At 37.8% G+C, this 22,351-nt stretch overlaps 1 protein-coding gene across 1 annotated transcript; it reads left to right on the top strand.

The window, feature by feature from the left end:
* The first annotated feature begins 5,661 nt into the window (after nucleotides 1-5,661).
* Nucleotides 5,662-16,002, top strand: klhl31 (kelch-like family member 31). Its single transcript, XM_056470348.1, has 3 exons — nucleotides 5,662-5,769; nucleotides 9,630-10,832; nucleotides 13,878-16,002. The coding sequence occupies exons 2-3, from the start codon at nucleotides 9,658-9,660 to the stop codon at nucleotides 14,608-14,610; spliced, it is 1,908 nt and encodes a 635-aa protein (XP_056326323.1). The 5' UTR covers nucleotides 5,662-5,769; nucleotides 9,630-9,657; the 3' UTR covers nucleotides 14,611-16,002.
* The last annotated feature ends 6,349 nt before the right edge of the window (nucleotides 16,003-22,351 follow it).

Genomic DNA, 22,351 nt, shown 5'->3' with positions numbered 1-22,351 from the left:
TTCATTTGTGTCTTTGCTCTATTGAAACTATGATTGAAATTATATTTTAGGCAGATTCAGTACTCTACAAAATCATCCCAATCATTCATTCATTCATTCGGCTTAGTCCCTTTATTCATCAGGGATCACCGCAGTGGAATGAACCACCAACTCATCCTGCATATGCAGCGAATGACCTTCCAGCTGCAACCCAGTTCTAGGAAATATCCACACACACTCGTACACTACGGCCAATCAAGTTTCTTCAATTCCACTATATCGCATGTGTTTGGACTGTGGGGGAAACCAGAGCACCCAGAGGAAACCCATGCCAACACGGGGAGAACATGCAAACTCCACATAGAAACGTGGACTGACCCAGCCAGGGCTTGAATCAGTGACGTTCTTGCTGTAAAGCGACAGTGCTAACCACTGAGCCACCGTGTATCCATGCTCATCCCAAACAAATGGATTTCTTTCTAAATACAGCAATTCAAGCCAGCAGATTTATAAACAATCCTGTTTAAGAATCACAGAACAACTAAATATTGTAATGTACTGTAAAACAACTTAAATATCACACAATCTCAGTAAGCACGCAGATTCGAAATTAGTAAAATCCCCTTATTTATATATTTTAATAATCGCATATCAAAATAAGCAGTTTCATTTGTACGCTGAATTATTTCACTCATATTCTGACCTTTTCACATTTGTTCTTGAAGCACTGTAACTACTTTCCTTGCCCAAAACGCTTTCCATGCACATACAATCTGGCCTAAAATTGATTCAAACACCAAATAGGAAGATCTCATTTTTGAACAACGAATTAAACAATCAAATTACAACAAATGACATTTCAACCATCATCCAAGTGTCCAGAAAAGATGTTGCGAATTTCATTACAGGTCTTCTAAATATGGTCTAGATGTCCCACCCATTTGCACATGGCCGTCTACAAATCAGACTTTGCTGAGTGAGCGCTCTGGTCTGGCACTATGTATGGAGAAACCTCAGCCAGGATGCTATAAATGGGCAACGCATTAGTAACGCCCACCATCCCAGTTAGTAAAACATGAGATCCCGCACACGTGCAGTTGACTGGATGATACATTGTGCAAAGCATCCAGAATAATGGGTTAAAGATGCACTACATAAGAGAGTGTGTTTCATGGTAAGCTGCTTTAGCAAAAGTAAAACGCCAGCACTGAAACTGACAGACAGACAACATGAGGGACAACTGCGGGTTTATTTTTAGAGAAGATCCTCCCCCACAAACACCTCCAGCTTTTCTGTCAACAGCTGCGGACATACACACTTCACCATTCACAATTCACCATTACTAACTCTTGTGTACTGTTCAAATTGACTACACTTTGGTTGTGTTGGTGGCTGTTTTTGCCCCATTGACTTCCATTATAAGGACATTTTTTGATTGCGAAGCCATGACAGCATATAATCAAGCATTCTTGATTCTTGGTGTTTTTCCCTGTTGGGAAGAGGTCAAACTTTTAATTTATACTGTTGATCCTCCGTTTGCAGCATTAACCCTTTAGATAGGCCACTGCATAACAGTTTCTGGCTTTTATATGGAGTTATATAGCATAAAACAGCAGATTATAGTGTGTGTGTGTGCAGAAATAATACACTTACTATGTTTACTGTGTTCTGAGAACGGAGTTGCTTATTTTGATTTACTCAGACATATCAAGATGAGTGCGCAAAGTAGCGCTGGGTGATTTGGCCCAAAATCTAATTCTCAATTAATTGAACATTTTAACTCCATTATGATAATGAACGATTATTTTATTCATTTATTTAAATGTATTTGCCCTCAAAGTTCACTGATAAGTTTTGTACAGTAAATATGGTCACATATTACAAGTGAGAGATTTTTAAATGAAGGGTGCATTACTTGATTTTAATATAATTGAAGGAAACACACACCATCTATCTATGATTATTTATTGAACATCAACGTTAAAAAACTGAAATAAACACACACATTGCCATACTATCAGAAATCAAAAATAAATAACTTGCACTTTGGCAAACAAACTTTTTCATATTAAAAGTAGAAAACAAGCATAAATAAAATAACTCTTGTATACCCTGTAAATAATATTTTAAACTGTGCATTTCTTGCATCTTCTGTAAACAAATATTGTAATGTAAATAATAATTTTATTGTAATAGAAAATACGCCATCTCAAGGAATCTCTGGTGCAGCTTCCAGTCATCTTCAATGTAGTGCAAACGTACGACGTGTGGTTACATTTCTTGAGAGGTATGTGGGTATGGCCAGACCATACCCATGTGTTCGACGTAGAGGTACTGTATTAATCAGCCTTAACAGAGCAGGGTCACGTGAATCCACACGCAGTAGTAAAAGTAATTGAAAAATTTGATCGATTATAGGTTCTGAATGTCGATTACTTTGATTAATCGCCCAGCCCTAGTGCAAAAGTCTCTCACACTCACACAATACTCCATATAAAAGTGTTTTGTTTTGTTTTTTTTTTTGCACGGCAATTGATGATTAACAATAGAAATGACAAATTGTCCCTCTTCCCAACAGGAAAAACCAGCACCAATCAAGAATGCATAATTATATGCTGTCATGGCTTTGCAATTAAAACATTTCGTTATTATGGAAGTCAATGGGGCAAAAACAGCCCCTAACATAACGAAAGGGTAGTCAATTCTCCCAGAGTGCATTGTTGAATTTGAAAAATTCAAAGCATTTTCCCAAAATGCGTGTCAAAATGAGATTTATCACCAAACATCATCCCATTTGCTGAAACACAGAGAAAACTGTGGCCAAATTAAGACTCAAAATCACCCCAAAAAGGATGAAAACAACAGCACACGAGGGTTAAAGATGTGTGTTAGAGCTAGGGCTGTACAATATAACAAAATATCACTAATGTAGATTTCGAAATGCCCATATGGCAATAGTTTGCGAATAAATAAGTGATTTATTACAAAATTATACAGTAGTCAAAATTTAAAGAGAATTAAAAAATAAAAATAAATAAATAAATAAATAATAATAAAATAATAATAATAAATAAAAATTGCATTAATAATTGTTAATAGTCGTTCAATAGTATAGGACAATTGTTGAAAGGTTTTGATCCACATCAAATGAAGACTAATGTATTTGTGTGACTACAATTAGCACATCCTCTGAAATGTTTATGAAATGTGTCAAGTATTAATCAAATATTAACAAATACGCGAATAGATAAAACCAACTTCAATTGAAGAAACACATAAAGAATCATGGTTTACACTAATCAAACTTGAGACTTAGAGGAGTCCGGATTAAGCTGCGGTCACACTGGGCTTTGAGCAGCCATTGACATCCATAGTAAGAACTATGAAATGACTAAATGTAAATAAACAAAAAAAAAAATACTATGGAAGTCAATGACTTTTTCTTTTTAAACCATTCTTCAGTATATCTTCCTTTGTGTTAAACAAAATCTAACAGGTATTGAAAAAGAATTGGGGTCACATTGGTTTAAAGTTGTTTTACATACATTTGAACTTTATCATTAATAATATAATTTCAGAAAAGTATTTGCAAAATCCAAACAGGGAAATCATATTAGCAGCCAACGATTATCAAAGTACAACATTGTTCAGCCAATTAAACAGTGCTAACGTTGTTTTGAAGTCATACTTGCATGCTATTTTAGACCTAATATTGGAAGTACCATGGTAAACAATATAGGGAGGTCTCACGAGTTGTCACTGAATGAATGTAAACGAATTTAAAACCATTCCCTGCTGAAAAATCCAGCTTAAACCAGCCTAGGCATCATCTCCCAGCCTGACCAGCTAAAACCAGGCTGGAAATGGCTGGAAATCAGCCTGGAAATGGCCAAAACCCCTCTAAAACCAGGCTGGTCGACCAGCTAAAACCAGCCAACCAACCTAGGCTGGTTTAAGCTGTTTTTTTCAGTAGGGTTACCTCAATTGAAATAGAGAATGATGAGTAAATGACCGCTTTAATTTTGAGGTGAACTATCCATTTAAGCTATCTAACATAATTAGCCTAATATGGGGAGATTAAATGTATTATATGCATAATTAAGTTCGCAAAGCAGTCCAAAATTATTTATGGAACTGAACAATTGATTTAAAACCTTGTTGACCCTGAAATAAAGCCTTTGTGGTTGCAGTTGGAGTGTTTAAGGAAAGAGAAAGCCAATATTAGCCTGGACAACAAACCACATCTTCCTCCTACCGTGTGTCCGTCATTACATTCCTTCAGCTGATGTTTTAATTGCAAAACCTTTTTCACATCAGCTGCGGCCATGTCAGCTCCTCACGCGCCAAACCTGCACTTATTAAACCGCGCCATGTTTCTTTCGTCACCTTTATGGGCGGAGACGGAAAGTGGATGTGGGATATTCTACCTGGTTGGAAAAGCCTCTCAGGATCCATAAACACTGTTAAAAACCCTCATAAAGGCGTTAACAGCCTACAGACTCAAGCAGCCACGCTTCACAGTCAGCTTGTAGTTATATCTTTGATTAAATCTTCAGCACGCGTGTCTGCGCATGCGTAGCCGCATAATTGTATGAATTATAATTTTTTAATCATTACTAAAGTTTATTAGGTCGCAGGATGCTAAACAGGTTATATGTCAGCTGAACATTTGCTTCCTATTAGCTATTTATTTTTGTTTAAGTAATAAAGAAGTGTTATAACTTAGATAAATGCAAACAAAAGGTATTTTGAAGCTGATTCGTTTCTTACAACCACCGATTTCTGGTTGAAAATTGTACATTATATCGTGTAATAATGAGACCCATCCAGGACCACAGAATCATTATTTTTTCCCAAATTCCGAATAAATACGCTTTAATTGACGTATGATTTGTTAAAATAGGACAATATTTGGCCAAGATACAACTATTTGAAAATGTGAGGGTGAAAAAATACAATAAAAATTCAATATAATAATAATATTGATATTAAAAATATAATAGACCTATTTTTGTTATTATTATTAATGATTATCCAGTTTTATGGGGTTGCAGAATGCGAAATGGGCTAGGCTAAATGGATGAATATTTGCCTTATAGATATATTAGCCTATTTATTTTTCTTTGCTTGTTTAATTAATGAGGAAGTTTTATAACTGAAGTAAATGCAAACAGACCAGGTATTTTGAAGTTCATCATTAGGCTACTTGTCAAAAATGATGCTTGTCTCGTGACGAGAGAATGTGAGGGTGAAAAATACAACAAAAAAATCAATATTATAATAATATTGATATTACAAATATTTTTATTATTATTATTAATGATTATTCAGTTGTATGGGGTTGCAGAATGCTAAATGGGCTAGGCTAATTGTAGTCAGTTGAACTTCTGCTTTATAAATTTAGTAGCCTATTTATTTTTCTTTGTTTGTTTAATGAGGAAGTTTTAACTGAAGTAAATGCAAACAGACCAGATATTATGAAGTTCAACGTTAATTCTGCTAAAAATCGTCAATTATCTCATGACGCGAGAATCTAACCATGTGCAAGTTAATAAAGTAGACAATTTTAGTTTATAATTTGTGCGTTACACTATTTTATTTCCTTTAAAACCCCGTCTAAAAGCATGTTAGGCTACTTTATGAGCGTCCAGCTGAAATACCGGAGCACCGGAGAGAAGGAGGAGTTAGAGTTCAGTCTAACCGGAGCCCTGAGGATCCGCTGTCTCTCCTGCACTCTCTTTCCGAGGTGCAAGTCTGTCTCTCTCCTGCACCCACTTCATCTCCACATCGGTAAGTCCATCATATTCTCTTTAAAATACATATTGTTGTTGTTTTGCAGAACTTTCAACGCAGAATTATCTTGGCAAGAGCATTTTGGCTTCATACATTTCTTGAAATAACTTTAATAGCTCTGCTTGAGTTGTCAGTCCTAAATTAAAGGCCTTTTATTAGCATCAGTGGTGCCATGAAGAACATTTATAAGACCTTTTCATTCTAAAAGAAGTTGTTTTTGTTGGTTCTTTAGAATATTATATATTTTAATCATTAGATTATTACATATTTTTACAATCAGAAACAATCATTGTTTAAAGAAATGTTCTTTGATGAACCTAAATTAAAATTACTGCAAAAAAACACGACCTGAATAAACTTTATATTTATATTTTAACGCTCTTGAGATCAAAATTTTCACTGGGATATATACAAAATCTTGACGTAGAACTTAATAAGTAATGTAAATAAATAAAATAGTTGCTAGTGATAATTAAAAGTTTTGTCCTGAAGGTTGGAGATATGCATTCACAAATAAATATTTAAATCTCTGTGTGTGTGTGTGTCTGTGTGTGTGTGTGTGTGTGTGTGTGTGCGTGTGTATAGACCCTAATGACATGATTTTATTATCAAATGTATAAATAAATACTGTTTCCCACAAAGAAAGTTATATGTTTTAGTACTGAAAGGACAAATGGCTTTAAATGACTTGCAGTCTATAAAAGGAACCTGGGAGCAATGGTACACTGCCTTTCTATTCTCGGCCTATAGTTGTGATAACTTGTGACAGATGCAAAGAGAGGAATGCTGAGGTGATAGCAACCCTTAAGAGTTAATTTTAGTATGTAAAGAGCATTAGGCAAAAGCTTTACACGTCTTCAAGACTTTAGGTTTACCACTTTTCTTTTCTTTTTTAGTTTATTTAATTATTTTTGTTAGGGTAACCCCAATAGTTAAGCACCAGCACATGTGGTTTTGACATAGGAGAAGTCTATCACCACACTACAGGCTTTAGAGGAGGACTTCAGTCTGACAGTCTGTTGTTGTGTTGCTGAAAACGGCTGTGAAATTTTAATTTAATTCAATTTTGGTTTAATTTATCAATGATGAACAGCATTGTAAATCGTCTTAGGAAGATCTCTTGCTCGATATGTTGCATAAATCATTAGATGAACACTAAATTGAGTTTTTTAATATTTGGGAGGGATGTGTTCATATAGTTTGACCCATCAAAGACTGAATAATACACTCAAAAATATCTTTTTAACTACTTTTTTAAATTAAGTTGATACAACACAATTCTTAAGTTGTTTTTAGGGCAACCGAATTGGTTTATAAGGGTGGCACGGTGGCTCTGTGGTTAGCACTGTCGCCTCACAGCAAGAAGGTTGCTGGTTTGAGTCCCAGCTGGGTCAGTTGGCATTTCAGTGTGGAGTTTGCATGTTCTCCCCGTGTTGGCGTGAGTTTCCCCCACAGTCCAAACACATGCGCTGTAGGGGAATTGAATAAACTAAATTTGCCGTTGTGTATGCGTGTGAATGTGAGAGTGTATGGGTGTTTCCCAGTGTTGAAAAGGGCATCCGCTGTGTAAAACATATGCTGGAATAGTGACGGTTCATTCCGCTGTGGCGACCTCTGAAATAGAGACTAAGCCGGAGGAAACTGAATGAATGATTTAACCTCTGCTTATCTCAGTCATAGGGGTGGTACTATACTTTTTGGGCCCCCATGTTTGTCATATCTTGTTGGGTGTCCTCTCTGATCAGGGCACTTGGAAGTGTCTTAAATCTCACCCCTTTACTGCACTGTTGGTCACATGACAAACCTTGCGCAACCCCAAATCTTGGCTACCACGAAAACACGCTAAGGAATTAAGTGGGGGTGCTTGGGCTATTGTAGAGTTGCGAGCCAAACATATAAACCTTCTCTATCTTAAAGCGATAGTTCACCCAAAAGTGAAAAATACTCACTATTTACTCACCCTCGAGTGGTTATATACCTTTATGAGTTTCTTTTTTTTCTGTTAAGCACAAAAGAGGATATTAAAAAAAACTGGTAGCCATTGACATTCATAGTGAAAACACATTCTATGGAAGTCGATGGTTACAGGTTTTCAGCATTCTTCAGAATATCTCCTTTTGTGTTCAACAGAAGAAAGAAACTCAAACAGGTTTGTGACACGTGAAGGGTGAGTAAATGATGACAGAAATTGGGTGAACTATACCTTTAAAGAAAATACAGGCATGTAAAATATGTTTAGGGGACATTCATTCATTCATTTTCCTTCAGCTTAGTCCCTTTATTCATCAGGGCTCGCCACAGTGGAATGAACCGCCAACTTATCCAGCATCTGTTTTACGCAGAGGATGCCCTTCCAGCTACTATACAGCACTGGGAAACACCCATACTGTACATACTCATTCACACACACACACACACACTCATACACTACGGCCAATTTAGTTTGTTCAATTCCCCTATAGAACACGCAAACTCCACACAGACATGCCAACTGGATCAACTGGGACTCGAAACAGTGAGGTTCTTGCTGTGAGGCTACAGTGCTAACCACTGAGCCACTGCACTGTTTATGAGACATATCCTAAGTCATTTAATTCACAATTTTTTTTTCATGTAAATTTGAGGATATGCATTTTAAATCTAGATGTGCAAGATGTACAAAGTGATGAGTGATTTGTTTTTAAAGCGAGTGAACCCATGCTTTAAAATTAAGTAAATGAATTAAGTGCATAATTATAAAAATTAAGTCAACTCACTTTTTTTCAGTAAAGTCAACTTGTCGCTTTTAATGCAACAGGTTTACTTCTATTTTAAAGTAGAGCATCTGATCACTTTTTAGAGTGCAGGAATATGTAAACTGATCTGGTTATTGGATTTGACATCTATACATTTCAATCATTAATTTTCCTTCCGCTTAGTCCCTTACTTATCAGCGGTCACCACAGCGGAATGAACCGCCAACTATTTCAGCACATGTTTTATGCAGCGGATGCAACCGCAGCCGCAACCCAGTACTGGGAAACACCCATACACTTTCACATTCACACACACTAATACACTACGGCCAATTTAGTTCATTCAATTCATCTAAGGCGCATGTGTTTGGACTGTGGGGGAACCTGGAGCACCCGGAGGAAACTTGCGCCAACACTGGGAGAACATGCAAACTCCACATAGAAATGCCAACTGGCCCAGCCGGGACTCGAACCAGCGACCTGAATAAACTTAATTGCCCGTATTGTGTGTGCGTGAATGTGAGTGTATGGGTGTTTCCCATAAAATATATGGATAAGTTGGTGGTTCATTCCGCTGTGGCGACTCCTTATATATAAGAAACTAAGCTGTAGGAATATGAATGTATGGATGAGACAGTTGTCATTGAAAAGACATTGATAGTTAAAATGGCTTTTTCAAAAATAAATTCTTGCGCTATTACTTCAAGTCCACAAGTCTTAAATACTTGTTAGCATCCGTTTTACACAATTACACAATTGCTAATTGATCCTAATTGTGCCATTTTGGTCACTGTCGCTTTAAATTCAAATGAGATTGAGCTACAAATGCCTGTGTGTCAGCATAGTGGCAGATTCAAAAACAAGACTAACGTCCAATGCTAATAAGGGAGAGATGGTCACTAGTGGGCGGGGCTTTCCCCCCTCTGATGACACGTACAAAGGGAGAATGTCAATCAAAGTGTTTCTGGTTATATTCACACACCATTGCCTGTGTTTAAACCCCTTACAAAAGTGATTTTTGCATAAAAGGTCCACTTTAACAGGTCAAAAGTACCTCAGATTTGAAATGAAACTTGTATTGAAAAATGTAATGTATTCTTATACTCTCGTTATTCCCTCTAGGTCTTGGCTGTGACCCATCACTACAGTCATGGCACCCAAAAAGAACAAGGCGGCTAAGAAGAGCAAAGCCGATATCAACGAGATGACGATCATGGTAGAGGACAGTCCTTCCAACAAAATCAACGGGCTCAACACGCTCCTGGAGGGCGGAAACGGATTTAGTTGCATCTCCACTGAAGTCACGGACCCCCTCTATGCACCAAACCTCCTGGAGGGTCTGGGCCACATGAGGCAAGACAGCTTTCTCTGTGACCTCACGGTAGCAACCAAATCCAAGTCCTTCGACGTTCACAAAGTAGTGATGGCATCCTGCAGCGAATACATCCAAAACATGCTCCGGAAGGATCCGTCTCTAAAGAAGATTGAGCTCAATGATTTATCCCCAGTTGGTTTGGCTACTGTCATCACTTATGCCTATTCTGGAAAACTGACCCTATCTCTGTACACCATCGGTAGCACCATATCCGCAGCCATGCTCCTCCAAATCCACACTTTGGTGAAAATGTGTAGTGATTTCTTAATGCGGGAGACCAGCGTGGAGAACTGCATGTATGTGGTCAACATTGCCGACACGTACAATCTAAAAGAAACCAAAGAAGCCGCTCAGAAGTTCATGCGAGAGAACTTCATTGAGTTCTCCGAGATGGAGCAGTTCCTCAAACTCACCTATGAGCAAATCAACGAATTTCTCACAGACGACTCGCTCCAGTTGCCGTCAGAGCTCACAGCTTTTCAGATCGCGGTCAAGTGGTTGGATTTCGATGAGAAGAGGTTGAAATACGCTCCTGATCTGCTGTCCAACATCCGTTTTGGCACCATCACGCCCCAGGATCTTGTTAGTCACGTACAGAATGTTCCCAGGATGATGCAGGATGCTGAGTGCCACCGTCTGCTGGTTGACGCCATGAATTATCACCTGCTGCCCTTCCAGCAAAACATCCTTCAATCCCGGAGGACCAAAGTTCGTGGAGGTCTCAGAGTTCTGCTTACTGTGGGTGGACGGCCTGCGCTGACCGAAAAGTCTCTCAGCAAGGACATTCTCTACAGGGACGAGGATAATGTCTGGAACAAGCTGACGGAGATGCCTGCGAAGAGTTTTAATCAGTGCGTGGCTGTTTTGGATGGTTTCCTTTACGTGGCCGGAGGTGAAGACCAGAATGATGCAAGAAACCAGGCAAAACATGCCGTCAGCAATTTCAGCAGGTAAGATTATGCATCCTTTTGGTTATGAAACTCTTTATTGTTGACTAGGCATGAAATATTGCATGAAATAGGTGTCCAAGTTCAAAACAAAATTCCCTCCAAGCAATGTTGTGTTTAATAGACATATAATAGACATCTTGACATAGATGACTTTGCTAAAACAATTTGGTGTGTCAATGAAAATATAAGATGTCTTTCAATAGTCCAAATATAGGGTAGTCATCAAATAGATACCCACATAGCAAAATATCTCTGGCCGAGCTATGGCCCACACAATCAGCTTTTGCTTGGCCCACATGCTGCAGTGAATTACGGTACATGATTGGACCAAGTCTGGCTTCCAAACAAGGGCCAAATACGGACCCTATCTGGTCCAAGTCTCAGACAATTTAATATCCCATAACTGAGCCTGAACTGGGCCAGATTTGTTGGTGTGTCACAACTGCAATGAAATTGATAAACCCATGAATCATTGCGCTTTAGGTTTGCTATGGGTGTGCTTTTTCTTGAAGCGACCTGATTGGTCTTTTTTTTTTTTCTTTATTTGAAATAATAAAAATGTATTTTAAATGTGGGCCAAGATAGGCCAAACTTGCATGGCCACATATCAATTATTAACATCTGGGCCAAATACTACATTTTACTTCTGGCCTAAGTATTGTGTGCCGCCTTATAGACGGTGCCACCTCTGCCAAACCCGGGCCACGTTTGGCCCACATGCCAGTGCCGGATAAATACCTGCTGTGCCAGATTTATGCCAAATCTAGGCCAGAATTCTTGGCTGCCTGGGTAGTAATGAATGACTACACATATGAAGTCTGTCTAATCCAGGGATGCCCAAACTCAGTCCTGGAAGGCTGGGGAGTTTAGCTCCAAAACCCAACTGGACATAACTGAACCAGCTAATCAAGTTCTTAATAGGTATACTTGAAACTCTCTGGCAGGTGTGTTGCAGCAAGTAGGAGCTAAACTCTACAGGACCTCGGCCCTCTAGGACTGAGTTTAGGCACCCCAGGTCTAATCTGTCTATTGCAGATTCCCAATTGGGGTTCCCAATCCTGTTCCTGGTGATCTACTTTGCTGCAGCGTTCGACTGCAACCTTGATCAAACACACCTGTCTTTAATTACTAAGCGCTCCTTCAGATCCTTCTTAGTTGGTTTAGTTGTGTTTGATCAGGGTTGGAGCTGAACTATGCAGTAAGGTAGATCTCCAGGAACCAGACTGGGACCCCTGGTCTTTTTGATGACTTTTCTAGTTTCAGTTTACTGTCTATTCGATTTTCACTGACAGCTCAAAGCTTTGTTTTAGCCAAGATGTCTTTGTTTAGACATCTATTAGATGTCTATTAAACAAAAAATTGCTTGGTGGGTACATAAAAATGTATGTTCACACAACAAATTTGTTCATACTTCAGCTGTAACTTGAAACCAGCATGTAGACCATTAGGGGTGCAACATTGGAGTGCATGAGACCAATACAGTGCTGCTTTAACTAAAGCACATTCTTAACTTAATTCGAAACGTCTTGCTTTGTGTAGTTTGATTTCAAAGAAACAATATTTATTCTTAAACCCCAATGATCATATTTAACAACTAGCATTGGAATCCAGCATGTTGAAAAAACAGCATATCCTTGATTGGTATGTTTTAAAGCATGGTTCCTAGTTGTTTCTTAGCTGGTCATTTGCAGATTTAAGTTGGTTCTAAGCAGCTACTAGCTCCTATTTATAACCAAAACTAACTCAATCAGAAGTGTTGCTCCAAACATCATACCTAAACAGAATTTTATATTTTTTTAATTGCAAGAACTATTGCATTTTGTACCGAAAGTGTGGAATTCTTAGCATTTTATGAGTATATTTAAACAATAAATTCTGTTTTGGCTAGTTTTAACAGTAGATGGCGCTCTAGGCTAGTTTTAACAGTAAACGGCACTCTAGGCTAGTTTTAACAGCAGATGGTGCTCTAGGCTAGTTTTAACAGTAGATGGTGCTCTAGGCTAGTTTTAACAGTAGATGGGGCTCTAGGCTTGTTTTAACAGTAGATGGCGCTCTAGGCTAGTTTTAACAGTAAACGGCACTCTAGGCTAGTTTTAACAGCAGATGGTGCTCTAGGCTAGTTTTAACAGTAGATGGCGCTCTAGGCTAGTTTTAACAGTAGATGGGGCTCTAGGCTTGTTTTAACAGTAGATGGCGCTCTAGGCTAGTTTTAACAGCAGACGGCACTCAAGGCTAGTTTTAACAGCAGATGGTGCTCTAGGCTAGTTTTAACAGCAGATGGTGCTCTGGGCTAGTTTTAACAGTAGATGGCGCTCTAGGCTAGTTTTTACAGTAGATGGGGCTCTAGGCTCATTTTAACAGTAAACGGCACTCTAGGCTAGTTTTAACAGCAGATGGTGCTCTGGGCTAGTTTTAACAGTAGATGACGCTCTAGGCTAGTTTTTACAGTAGATGGGGCTCTAGGCTTGTTTTAACAGTAAACGGCACTCTAGGCTAGTTTTAACAGCAGATGGTGCTCTAGGCTAGTTTTAACAGTAGATGGCGCTCTAGGCTAGTTTTAACAGTAGATGGGGCTCTAGGCTTGTTTTAACAGTAGATGTGCTCTAGGCTAGTTTTAACAGTAGATGGCGCTTTAAGCTAGTTTTAACAGTAGGTGGGACTCTAGGATAGTGTTTAACCATACACTCAAATGCTCACAAGGAAAAGCACTTGTGTGTTCAGTTGGGTCATGTAAGTTGGCTTTTATGACACAAGATTAATGTAAGCACACTTATTAAACTTTCCTAACTTTATTAATGATTATTTTAGGTTCAAGTGGTAGTAAAGAAGTGGATGTAGGCAGAGTATGGGTATCTGTAAAGCATAAAGCGCCTTCTGCTGTTAAAAACCAAGCTCAGAATCGATTCAAGAGAGAATAGTGATGCATTTTCAAAATCTCAAAAGCAACACAGAATCGATTTCTCAAATGATTTTTCAACCACAGGTCGAAATATTTGTAAACTGACATTTTTTTAGCGAATTGACGCATCATATTTCTCTTATCAGATATGACCCCCGATTCAACACGTGGATCCACCTGGCCAACATGATTCAGAAGCGCACGCATTTCAGCCTCAACACCTTCAATGGTCTGCTCTTCGCCGTCGGGGGCCGTAATTCTGATGGATGCCAGGCGTCTGTCGAGTGCTACGTCCCGTCTTCAAACCAATGGCAAATGAAAGCTCCAATGGAAGTCCCAAGATGCTGCCATGCCAGCTCAGTTATCGATGGCAAGATCTTGGTTAGCGGTGGTTACATTAACAACGCCTACTCTCGAGCCGTCTGTTCTTACGACCCATCCACTGATAGCTGGCAGGATAAAAACAGCCTGAGCAGCCCGAGAGGATGGCACTGTTCGGTGACCGTCGGAGATCGTGCTTACGTGCTCGGCGGCAGTCAACTGGGCGGACGTGGAGAGAGAGTAGACGTCTTGCCTGTTGAATGCTACAACCCTCACTCCGGCCAGTGGAGCTACGTCGCCCCCTTGCTGACAGGAGTGAGCACTGCAGGCGCTGCCACCTTGAATAACAAGATCTACCTCTTGGGCGGCTGGAATGAGATTGAGAAGAAGTATAAGAAATGCATTCAGGTTTATAATCCCGATCTTAACGAATGGACTGAGGACGATGAATTGCCAGAGGCTACGGTTGGTATCTCATGTTGTGTCGTCACCATCCCCACACGCAAAACACGAGAGTCAAGGGCCAGCTCGGTGTCGTCCGCACCAGTTAGTATATAAGCAGGGAGAGAGAGTGGTGGGGAAATGTATTTGAGTTGCTTAGGGTCAATTTATACTTCTGCATCAAGTAGGTCCGGTGTTCTTACGATCTGTGCTACCTCCTCAGAATGTGCTACTGGTAGCTCAATCTGTCATGTTTCGTTTCACAAAATCCGGGGTAGAGCATCTTGTCAGCTGCAAAAGTCTATCGGAATGAACTTTCATCTTAAATTAGTGTGTAGGAACAGAGGTAGTAATTCTTGTCAAGTTCAAGTGTCTATCGGTTTGAACTACCACCTTACATAAGGGTGTAGGAGCAGGGGTAGTGCATCTTAAAAACTACAGTGTCTATCGGAATGAACTACCACCTTACATAAGGGTGTAGGAGCGGGGGTAGTGCATCTTGAAAACTACAGTGTCTATCGGAATGAACTACCACCTTACATAAGGGTGTAGGAGCAGGGGTAGTGCATCTTGAAAACTACAGTGTCTATCGGAATAAACTACCACCTTACATAAGGGTGTAGGAGCAGGGGTAGCACATCTTGAAAACTACAGTGTCTATCGGAATGAACTACCACCTTACATAAGGGTGTAGGAGCAGGGGTAGTGCATCTTGAAAACTACAGTGTCTATCGGAATGAACTACCACCTTACATAAGGGTGTAGGAGCGGGGGTAGTGCATCTTGAAAACTACAGTGTCTATCGGAATGAACTACCACCTTACATAAGGGTGTAGGAGCAGGGGTAGTGCATCTTGTGAGCTTCAAATGTCTATCGGAATGAACTATCACCTTAAATTAGGGTGTATGAATAGGGGTAGCGCATCTTGTCAGCTTCAAATGTCTTTCGGAATGAACTATCACCTTAGATAAGGGTGTATGAATAGGGGTAGTGCATTTTGCCAACTTCAAATGACTGTCGGAATGAACTACCACCTTAAATAAGGGTGTAGGTACAGGGATAGTGCATCTTGTCAGCTTTAAATGTCTATCAGAATGAACTACCACCTTAAATAAGGGGGTAGCACATCTTGAAAACTACAATGTCTATCGGAGTAAACTACCACTCTAATAAAAATAATAGTTCATTCCGACACTTGAAAGCTGACATCTGACTTTTTAGGTGAAACATGACAGATGAGATAGCCTTAACACATTCTGCGGAGGTCATACAGATCGGGCAAAGCTTCATCACACACTTTCAAACTACATATTTCTGCGATGTGGAATACAAGATCTGTGATTGGTCAGAGTTGGTGGAGATGACAAAATGTGGGCGGGTCAGACAGTTGTGAGAGCGGAGCGAGGCCAGTGGTGCAAGTGTTTAATTAACAAGTGTCAAGTTCTATGGAAGAGCACTATATGGATACGCTTGTTTTGTTTACTTTATAATTAAACTTGTTGAACGTTCCCGTGGTTTCGCGATTCTTTCTTCCTTGAATGACTGTAAGTTTGAGCTAATTATACAGTAGAATCACACACATAAACCTAAAACACCAGCAAAGAAATTTGACACTGTTGAACATATAAACTCTACCGCCCACTAGTGTCTACTAGGTGTTACTGCAGAGCAGAACAGAGAATGCACACTAACTCACTAGCCTTCAGCTTAGTCCCCAATTTATCAGTGGTTGCCACAGTGGAATGAACTACCAATTACTCTAGCATATGATTTATGTGGCTGATACAGACAGAACGCATAAGTATAAAAGCTCATGGTGTATAATACATTGATAATCAGACGCAGAAGTATAAATCAGGCTTTAATATAACTGAGGACACATTTTTATTGTACTATTTGTTAAAGGTCAACTTTTCTCACAGATGCTATATTAAAATTAATTGTAAATTCGTGGCAATCACAAATGCCAAATCACAAATTGTATACAGATGACCTTATTTGTGTGTGTAAGCCACTATTTGTAAAATTAAATAAATAAAAAATATATTAAAAACAAGGACTGATGTATTGTAAAGATGGTTCATAGGTTGTGGGAACAGAGAACGTGAGAGATTGGTCTTGGAGGTAGATTTATAAGCTTATAATTCATACAAAAAAATACACATCAATAGAATCGAGTTTACAGTCATCAAATTTCATTGGGATTATTATTATTATTATTATAATTATTAAATTTTTTTGTAAATGGGGCCAATTCTCCAGTTAGTCCCTTAATGTGCAAATTGGGGTGATTGCAAACTGTTCTTTGATTAATAAGCAACAAAATAACATTAAAATAACAGCAGATGCTTATATTACAACTTAATTTCTGATGCCCCATTTGTATGGCACTGTACATGCGAGCTGTTCATAATTATGTAAAACAGCACACAGTGAAGATTGTATAGATTGCCGGGATTTTAATGTCACCTGCACATTGAAATTGCAGGAGTGGGTGTTCATATAACCAGGTAGTTTATTTAATTGTGCAATACAATAAAAAAACTTGCTGCTGGCTCTTGGAAAATCAAGTCAATTATAAGCAGGGTTCCTGGCAGGAGAAATAACCAAGAACAAGACATTGTTGTTAAAGTTACTGTTAATAATAACCCAGAGGGCATTGGATAACCGCCCATGTTAAATTTTAGCAGTTCATAACCCAGTTTACACTGTAAAACACAAAAGCAGACACTGTGAAAAGTAATGATGGATACAGTGGTGGGAGGTTTTGTAAACTGAGGGATTAAATAATTGTTTTGGCCTGAACTGTCTGGAGGAAAAGGACAAACATCTGCTTGGCTTCACGATGGTTCATGAATTTGAATGTTCTGGTTAGAAACCATTGTATGATATGAAATGAAATGTGACGATTGAAGAGACTACTACTGATTGCTTTAATAAGTTATTGCTGATTTAAGGTACATCAATGGTTTGCATTTACAATATATACATGATGTTGTTGTCAAATAATAAAGGTCTGCATATTTATTAAAGCTTCTTAAAAAAATGTTTTGTTATTTTCTATCTGTTTGTGTGTGTGTCTCCAGCCTGATCTCACGAGAAAACGTAAGTATTTTACGTTTTGTCAGTTTAGTGGCTAATTCGTACGAAATGGTACGATTTTAAAAAGGAGGCGTGGCACCTAACCCCGCCCCCAAACCCAACCGTCATTGGAGGATGAGCAAATCGTACTAAATTGCACGAATTAGATCGTACGAATTAGCCACTAAAAAAAAAGTTACGAATTGCCGTGAGATTGTGTTGGTGTCTCTGTGCAAGTGCTGTTTAACAACACATTTTAAACTTAACAGTTTTAATAACTCATTTCTAATAACTCATTTATTTTGTCTTTGCATTGATGACAGTACATAATATTAAAGTAGTTAACTTATCTAATTAGGTAAGTCTTTTGACAACAGTGGTTTGTTCTTGAGCCAATCAAAAAAACTTAAAATCTTAAGGGAACGAATAATAATGACCGTAGCAGTTTTTACATTTGATTTGAATAAATAAATAAATAAATAAATACATTCATTCATTCGCTCATTTTCTTTTCGGCTTAGTCCCTTTATTAATCCAGGGTCGCCACAGCGGAATGAACCGCTAACTTATCCAGCACATGTTTTACGCAGCGGATGCCCTTCCAGCCGCAACCCATCTCTGGGAAACATCCATACACACTCATTCACACTCATACACTACGGACAATTTAGCCTTCCCAATTCACCTGCACCACATGTCTTCGGACTGTGTCTTTGGACTCTCTCATGTGATCGCAAGGAAATGCAGAACAACTCCAGTGGTGGAAGTGAACCCTAAACGTGTAGCTAATTTACGCATTTGAAATGAAAGATATTTAAAGGGACAGTTCACTCAAAAAAAAATTGTCATTATTCTCCACTTGTTCTAAACATATCTGAGTTTTTTTTTCTTCCACAGAACAGAAAAGAAGATATTTTAATTAAACAGGTAACCACTGACATGCATTGCATTTTTACTTTTTTAATACCATGGATGTCAAAGGCTGCCACTCCAACATTTTTCAAAATATCTTCTTTTGTGTTCAGAAAATGAAACTCTTAAAGGGTTGGAACCACAGGAGGGAAAATAAACACTGTGTAAAATGTAATTTTGGATGAGAAATCCCTTTAGAACACACTAAAATAAACATTTATTTCTTATTCTTTATTAGACTGTAATCATTCGACTTTCTTCTATAGATTACGAACACTTTTTTAATGATCTTTTAACAACAATCCTGGAAAATCCTGCTAATCTGTTAACATGGAAACAGAAAAAGCCTCACAGATGTCTTTCTAATGTCTGCATACTCTGTTTCATCATTCTATCACAGTTACCACAGTACTATTTGTTTAGTAAAATACTTCAACGTGACCATATTAATATAACTGATGCAATATATATCGAAACATGTTAAAAAAATAACTTGTGGGCAGTAGTTTAAAGTAGCCCAGTTCCGTGGGAATACGATGGGCTTGGCAACCCTGTTTCTGTGTAAACCAATACAAGAGCTTTAACTTTAGACCTTAAAGTTCACAAAGTAAACATGCTAATGATGGGCGTTGGAGCTTGTGCTAGCGAACAGATGGCATGACAATGCAGAATCGTATTTATAACAATGACAACGTAAATATACCACAAATGACTTCTGACCTTGTGTTACATAAAGAGTTTCCCAGTAATGTCCCCCCATTATTTATGTCTAAGGGTCATTTTATATGTATTTAATATATAATTTAATGTCCTGTCTGAGGTTTGTGCTGCGCAATTGCCCAAAGCATCGAATAGGGATGATAAAAACAATTTAAAAATAGCAGTAAGAGAATTTATTCATTCAGTGAAGAACTGTCAGATGTCATTAATGGTCCTTTATTAAGGAGGAAGGTCATCAACTGGTATAAAATATCTTTCTGTCTGAATTACGACGTAAAGTGAGTCGCTCCAAATTTTGTTAAGAAGAAAAATGTCATTTAAAAAGTTGATTTGAGAAGGGAAATCATATAAAGTGGAGCACATTATAGGATGTTAATCTGAAATGATCTCCAATAATTCAAAATGGTAACACAATGAGCAGCTACTCTTAGAAATAAAAGTACAAGAGCCATTACATTTTTTTAAAAGGTACACATTTGCACTTAAAGGGACCATATTGGCACCTCAATGGTGTATATTTGTACCAAAAAGAGGTACACTTTTGTACTTTTTAGGTACTAATATGTACCCTTGAGGTATTAATAAGAACCCTTTAATTATAAATGTGTACCAAAAAGAACCACAGCAGAGACAGCTCTTACACCATTATTTCAGAGAGTGTACAGTTAAAATGGATTAAAGAATAGTTAAAGACGATGATCTAAAATGAGTTGTAAGTACAGTGACAGTCAGAAGATGTTTGATGGAACCCATAAAGCATCACTGCTGAAAATAACAGCATTTGCAGAATTTGTTAAAATTAGCCAAAAAGCACATGAAGTGTCCCAAAGGGAAATTGGACTGATGAGACTAAAATTGTTCTTTTCTGATCTGGTGTTCGTCAACAGTGTCATTTTAGCCCGAGTAACCAAACTCAAGCATCAGTTTACTGTAAAGACTGTGAAACGTAGTGACGCAAAAATCATGGTATGTGGATGTTCCTCATCCTGTGATGTTGTTTGATCTATTTATCATTTACCAGGTATCATGTCTGAATACATGAATATACCTGAAGAGATTACGTTGGCCTATGCCAAAGAGGAAATGCCATGGAAATGAGTGTTTCGACAAGACAGGACACCAAAAACTGGAGTGACATCTTGGTTTCAGGCCCAAGTGAAAACCCATGAAAAATTCAGTTTCAGGATTGAGATAACAGAGTGGCCTGATCGATCCCCTGAGCTCAACCCAAGTGAAAACTCATGAAAAATTCAGTTTCAGGATTGAGAAAACGGAGTGGCCTGATCAATCCCCTGACCTCAACCCAAGTGAAAACTCATGAAAAATTCAGTTTCTGAAGCAAAACCTACAATTCACAGGAACTGTGGGGTGAAGTTTGTTTGTTCATTATGGACTGTTTGTAACTAAATACACCGAACACTGTAACAAAAAAATAAATAAAATTAAAATAGTAAGCAATTTAATTTAATTAAATTTAAATTGATTCATAAAATTATGAAGGTTATCTGAAACAAGTTATTTTATGGTTGAAAATACGTTAAGGAACTTTCTGTATAAGGAGTTTAATGTTATTAAAAACTACTACTTAAAGTGAAAACTGAAAATTCTGTCATTAAGTACTCATCCTTTATTTGTGAGTTTCTTTATCCTGTTAAAAGATAACGGTTACAGGTTTCAGCTTTCTTCAAAAAATCTTCTTTATATAAGCTCATTAAGGTTTGTAAACTCATGAGGGAGATAAAATATTCATTTTTGGGTGAACTATCCCTTTACAAATAATCTGTGGTAAACTCTCTGTATACATTATTTTATGGCTGTAAAATTATTAATAGATAATGTTCTGTAAAAAAAACATCTTGGTTTCAAGCGAAGAGGATTGAGGTAACGGAGTGGCCTGATCAATCCCCTGACTCAACCCAAGTGAAAACTTTTCTGAGGTAAAAACCTAAAATTCACAGGAACTGTGGGATGAAGTTTGCTCAATATGGACTGCCTGTATCTAATTACACTGTAAAAATTAAATTTAAAAAAGATTAGTAAAATGTGTAAACTAAATAAATTTATGTTGATTCCTAAAATGATGATGGTTATCTAAAGCAAGTTATTTTATGGTTATAAATACATTAGGGGACTTTCTGTATAAGGAGTTTAATGTTTTTAAAAAACATGTTAAAGTGAAAGCTGAAAATGCTGTCGTCCTAAAATTCTTAGTTTCTACAGTTTCTTTATTGTGTTATAGTCAATGGTTACAGGTTTTCAGCTTTCTTCAAAATATCTTGTTTTGTGTCCCACAGAAAAAGGAAACTCATAACGGTTTGAAACCACTTGAAGGAGAGTAAATAGTGAAAAATGTTAATAAAATTTGTAGTTCACCATTTTTTGGTGAACCATCCCTTTATAATAATCTTTGGTGAACTTTCTGTATACATTAATTTATAGTTGTAGAATTATTTTTAGATAATGTTCTGTAAAAAAAAACAATCTGTAAAAACATACTAACATGATAACTATTAGTGATTGTTCTTTAAACATAATCTTACAGTTATAAATATGAAAATAGTCATGAGGGAATGTTCTATATGAAGTATTTTAAGGTTGCATATAACACCTTAGGGGATGTTCTGTGTATTTCACTCTTGTAAAAATAAAATGAAACCTTTAGGGAATATTGCGTTATTTTAGTCGTTCTTAAAACATTATAGAAGCATTTTCTAAACGTTGTTCTACTGTTGTAAAAAAAACCGGGAAACAAATACTAGGTAACGGCTTTGTTGACCTTGAGTTTGCCACGACAGCAACCTTACCATAACTAGAACACATTGTCCTGCTAATCAATGAACTTTACAGACAGAATATTTAAATGAAAATGAAATAATACTGTCACACTAAAACTATAATAACGTTAGTTTGTTAAACATTGCTAAAACATGTCATATACAACGAGAAAAGGAAGAGCTAATAAAAACAAGGCTGGGGACATAAATTCCCTCTTGTTCTTCACCTTCTAATAGATTTTGCGCTGTCATGATTACACAGACACATTATTAGGCGCTATTTTTTTATAACTTTGCATTACCTTGATCATCCTCATCATCGCCGCTCAACAAAAGAGACTGCTGAGTCACGGCGTGACGTCACGGTCAC

This window comes from Danio aesculapii, chromosome 13 (assembly GCF_903798145.1).
Source record: "Danio aesculapii chromosome 13, fDanAes4.1, whole genome shotgun sequence".
In the NCBI taxonomy this organism is placed as follows: Eukaryota; Metazoa; Chordata; class Actinopteri; order Cypriniformes; family Danionidae; genus Danio; species Danio aesculapii.
The sequence above is the reverse complement of the archived record's forward strand: the minus strand, read 5'-3'. Positions and strand labels throughout refer to the sequence as shown.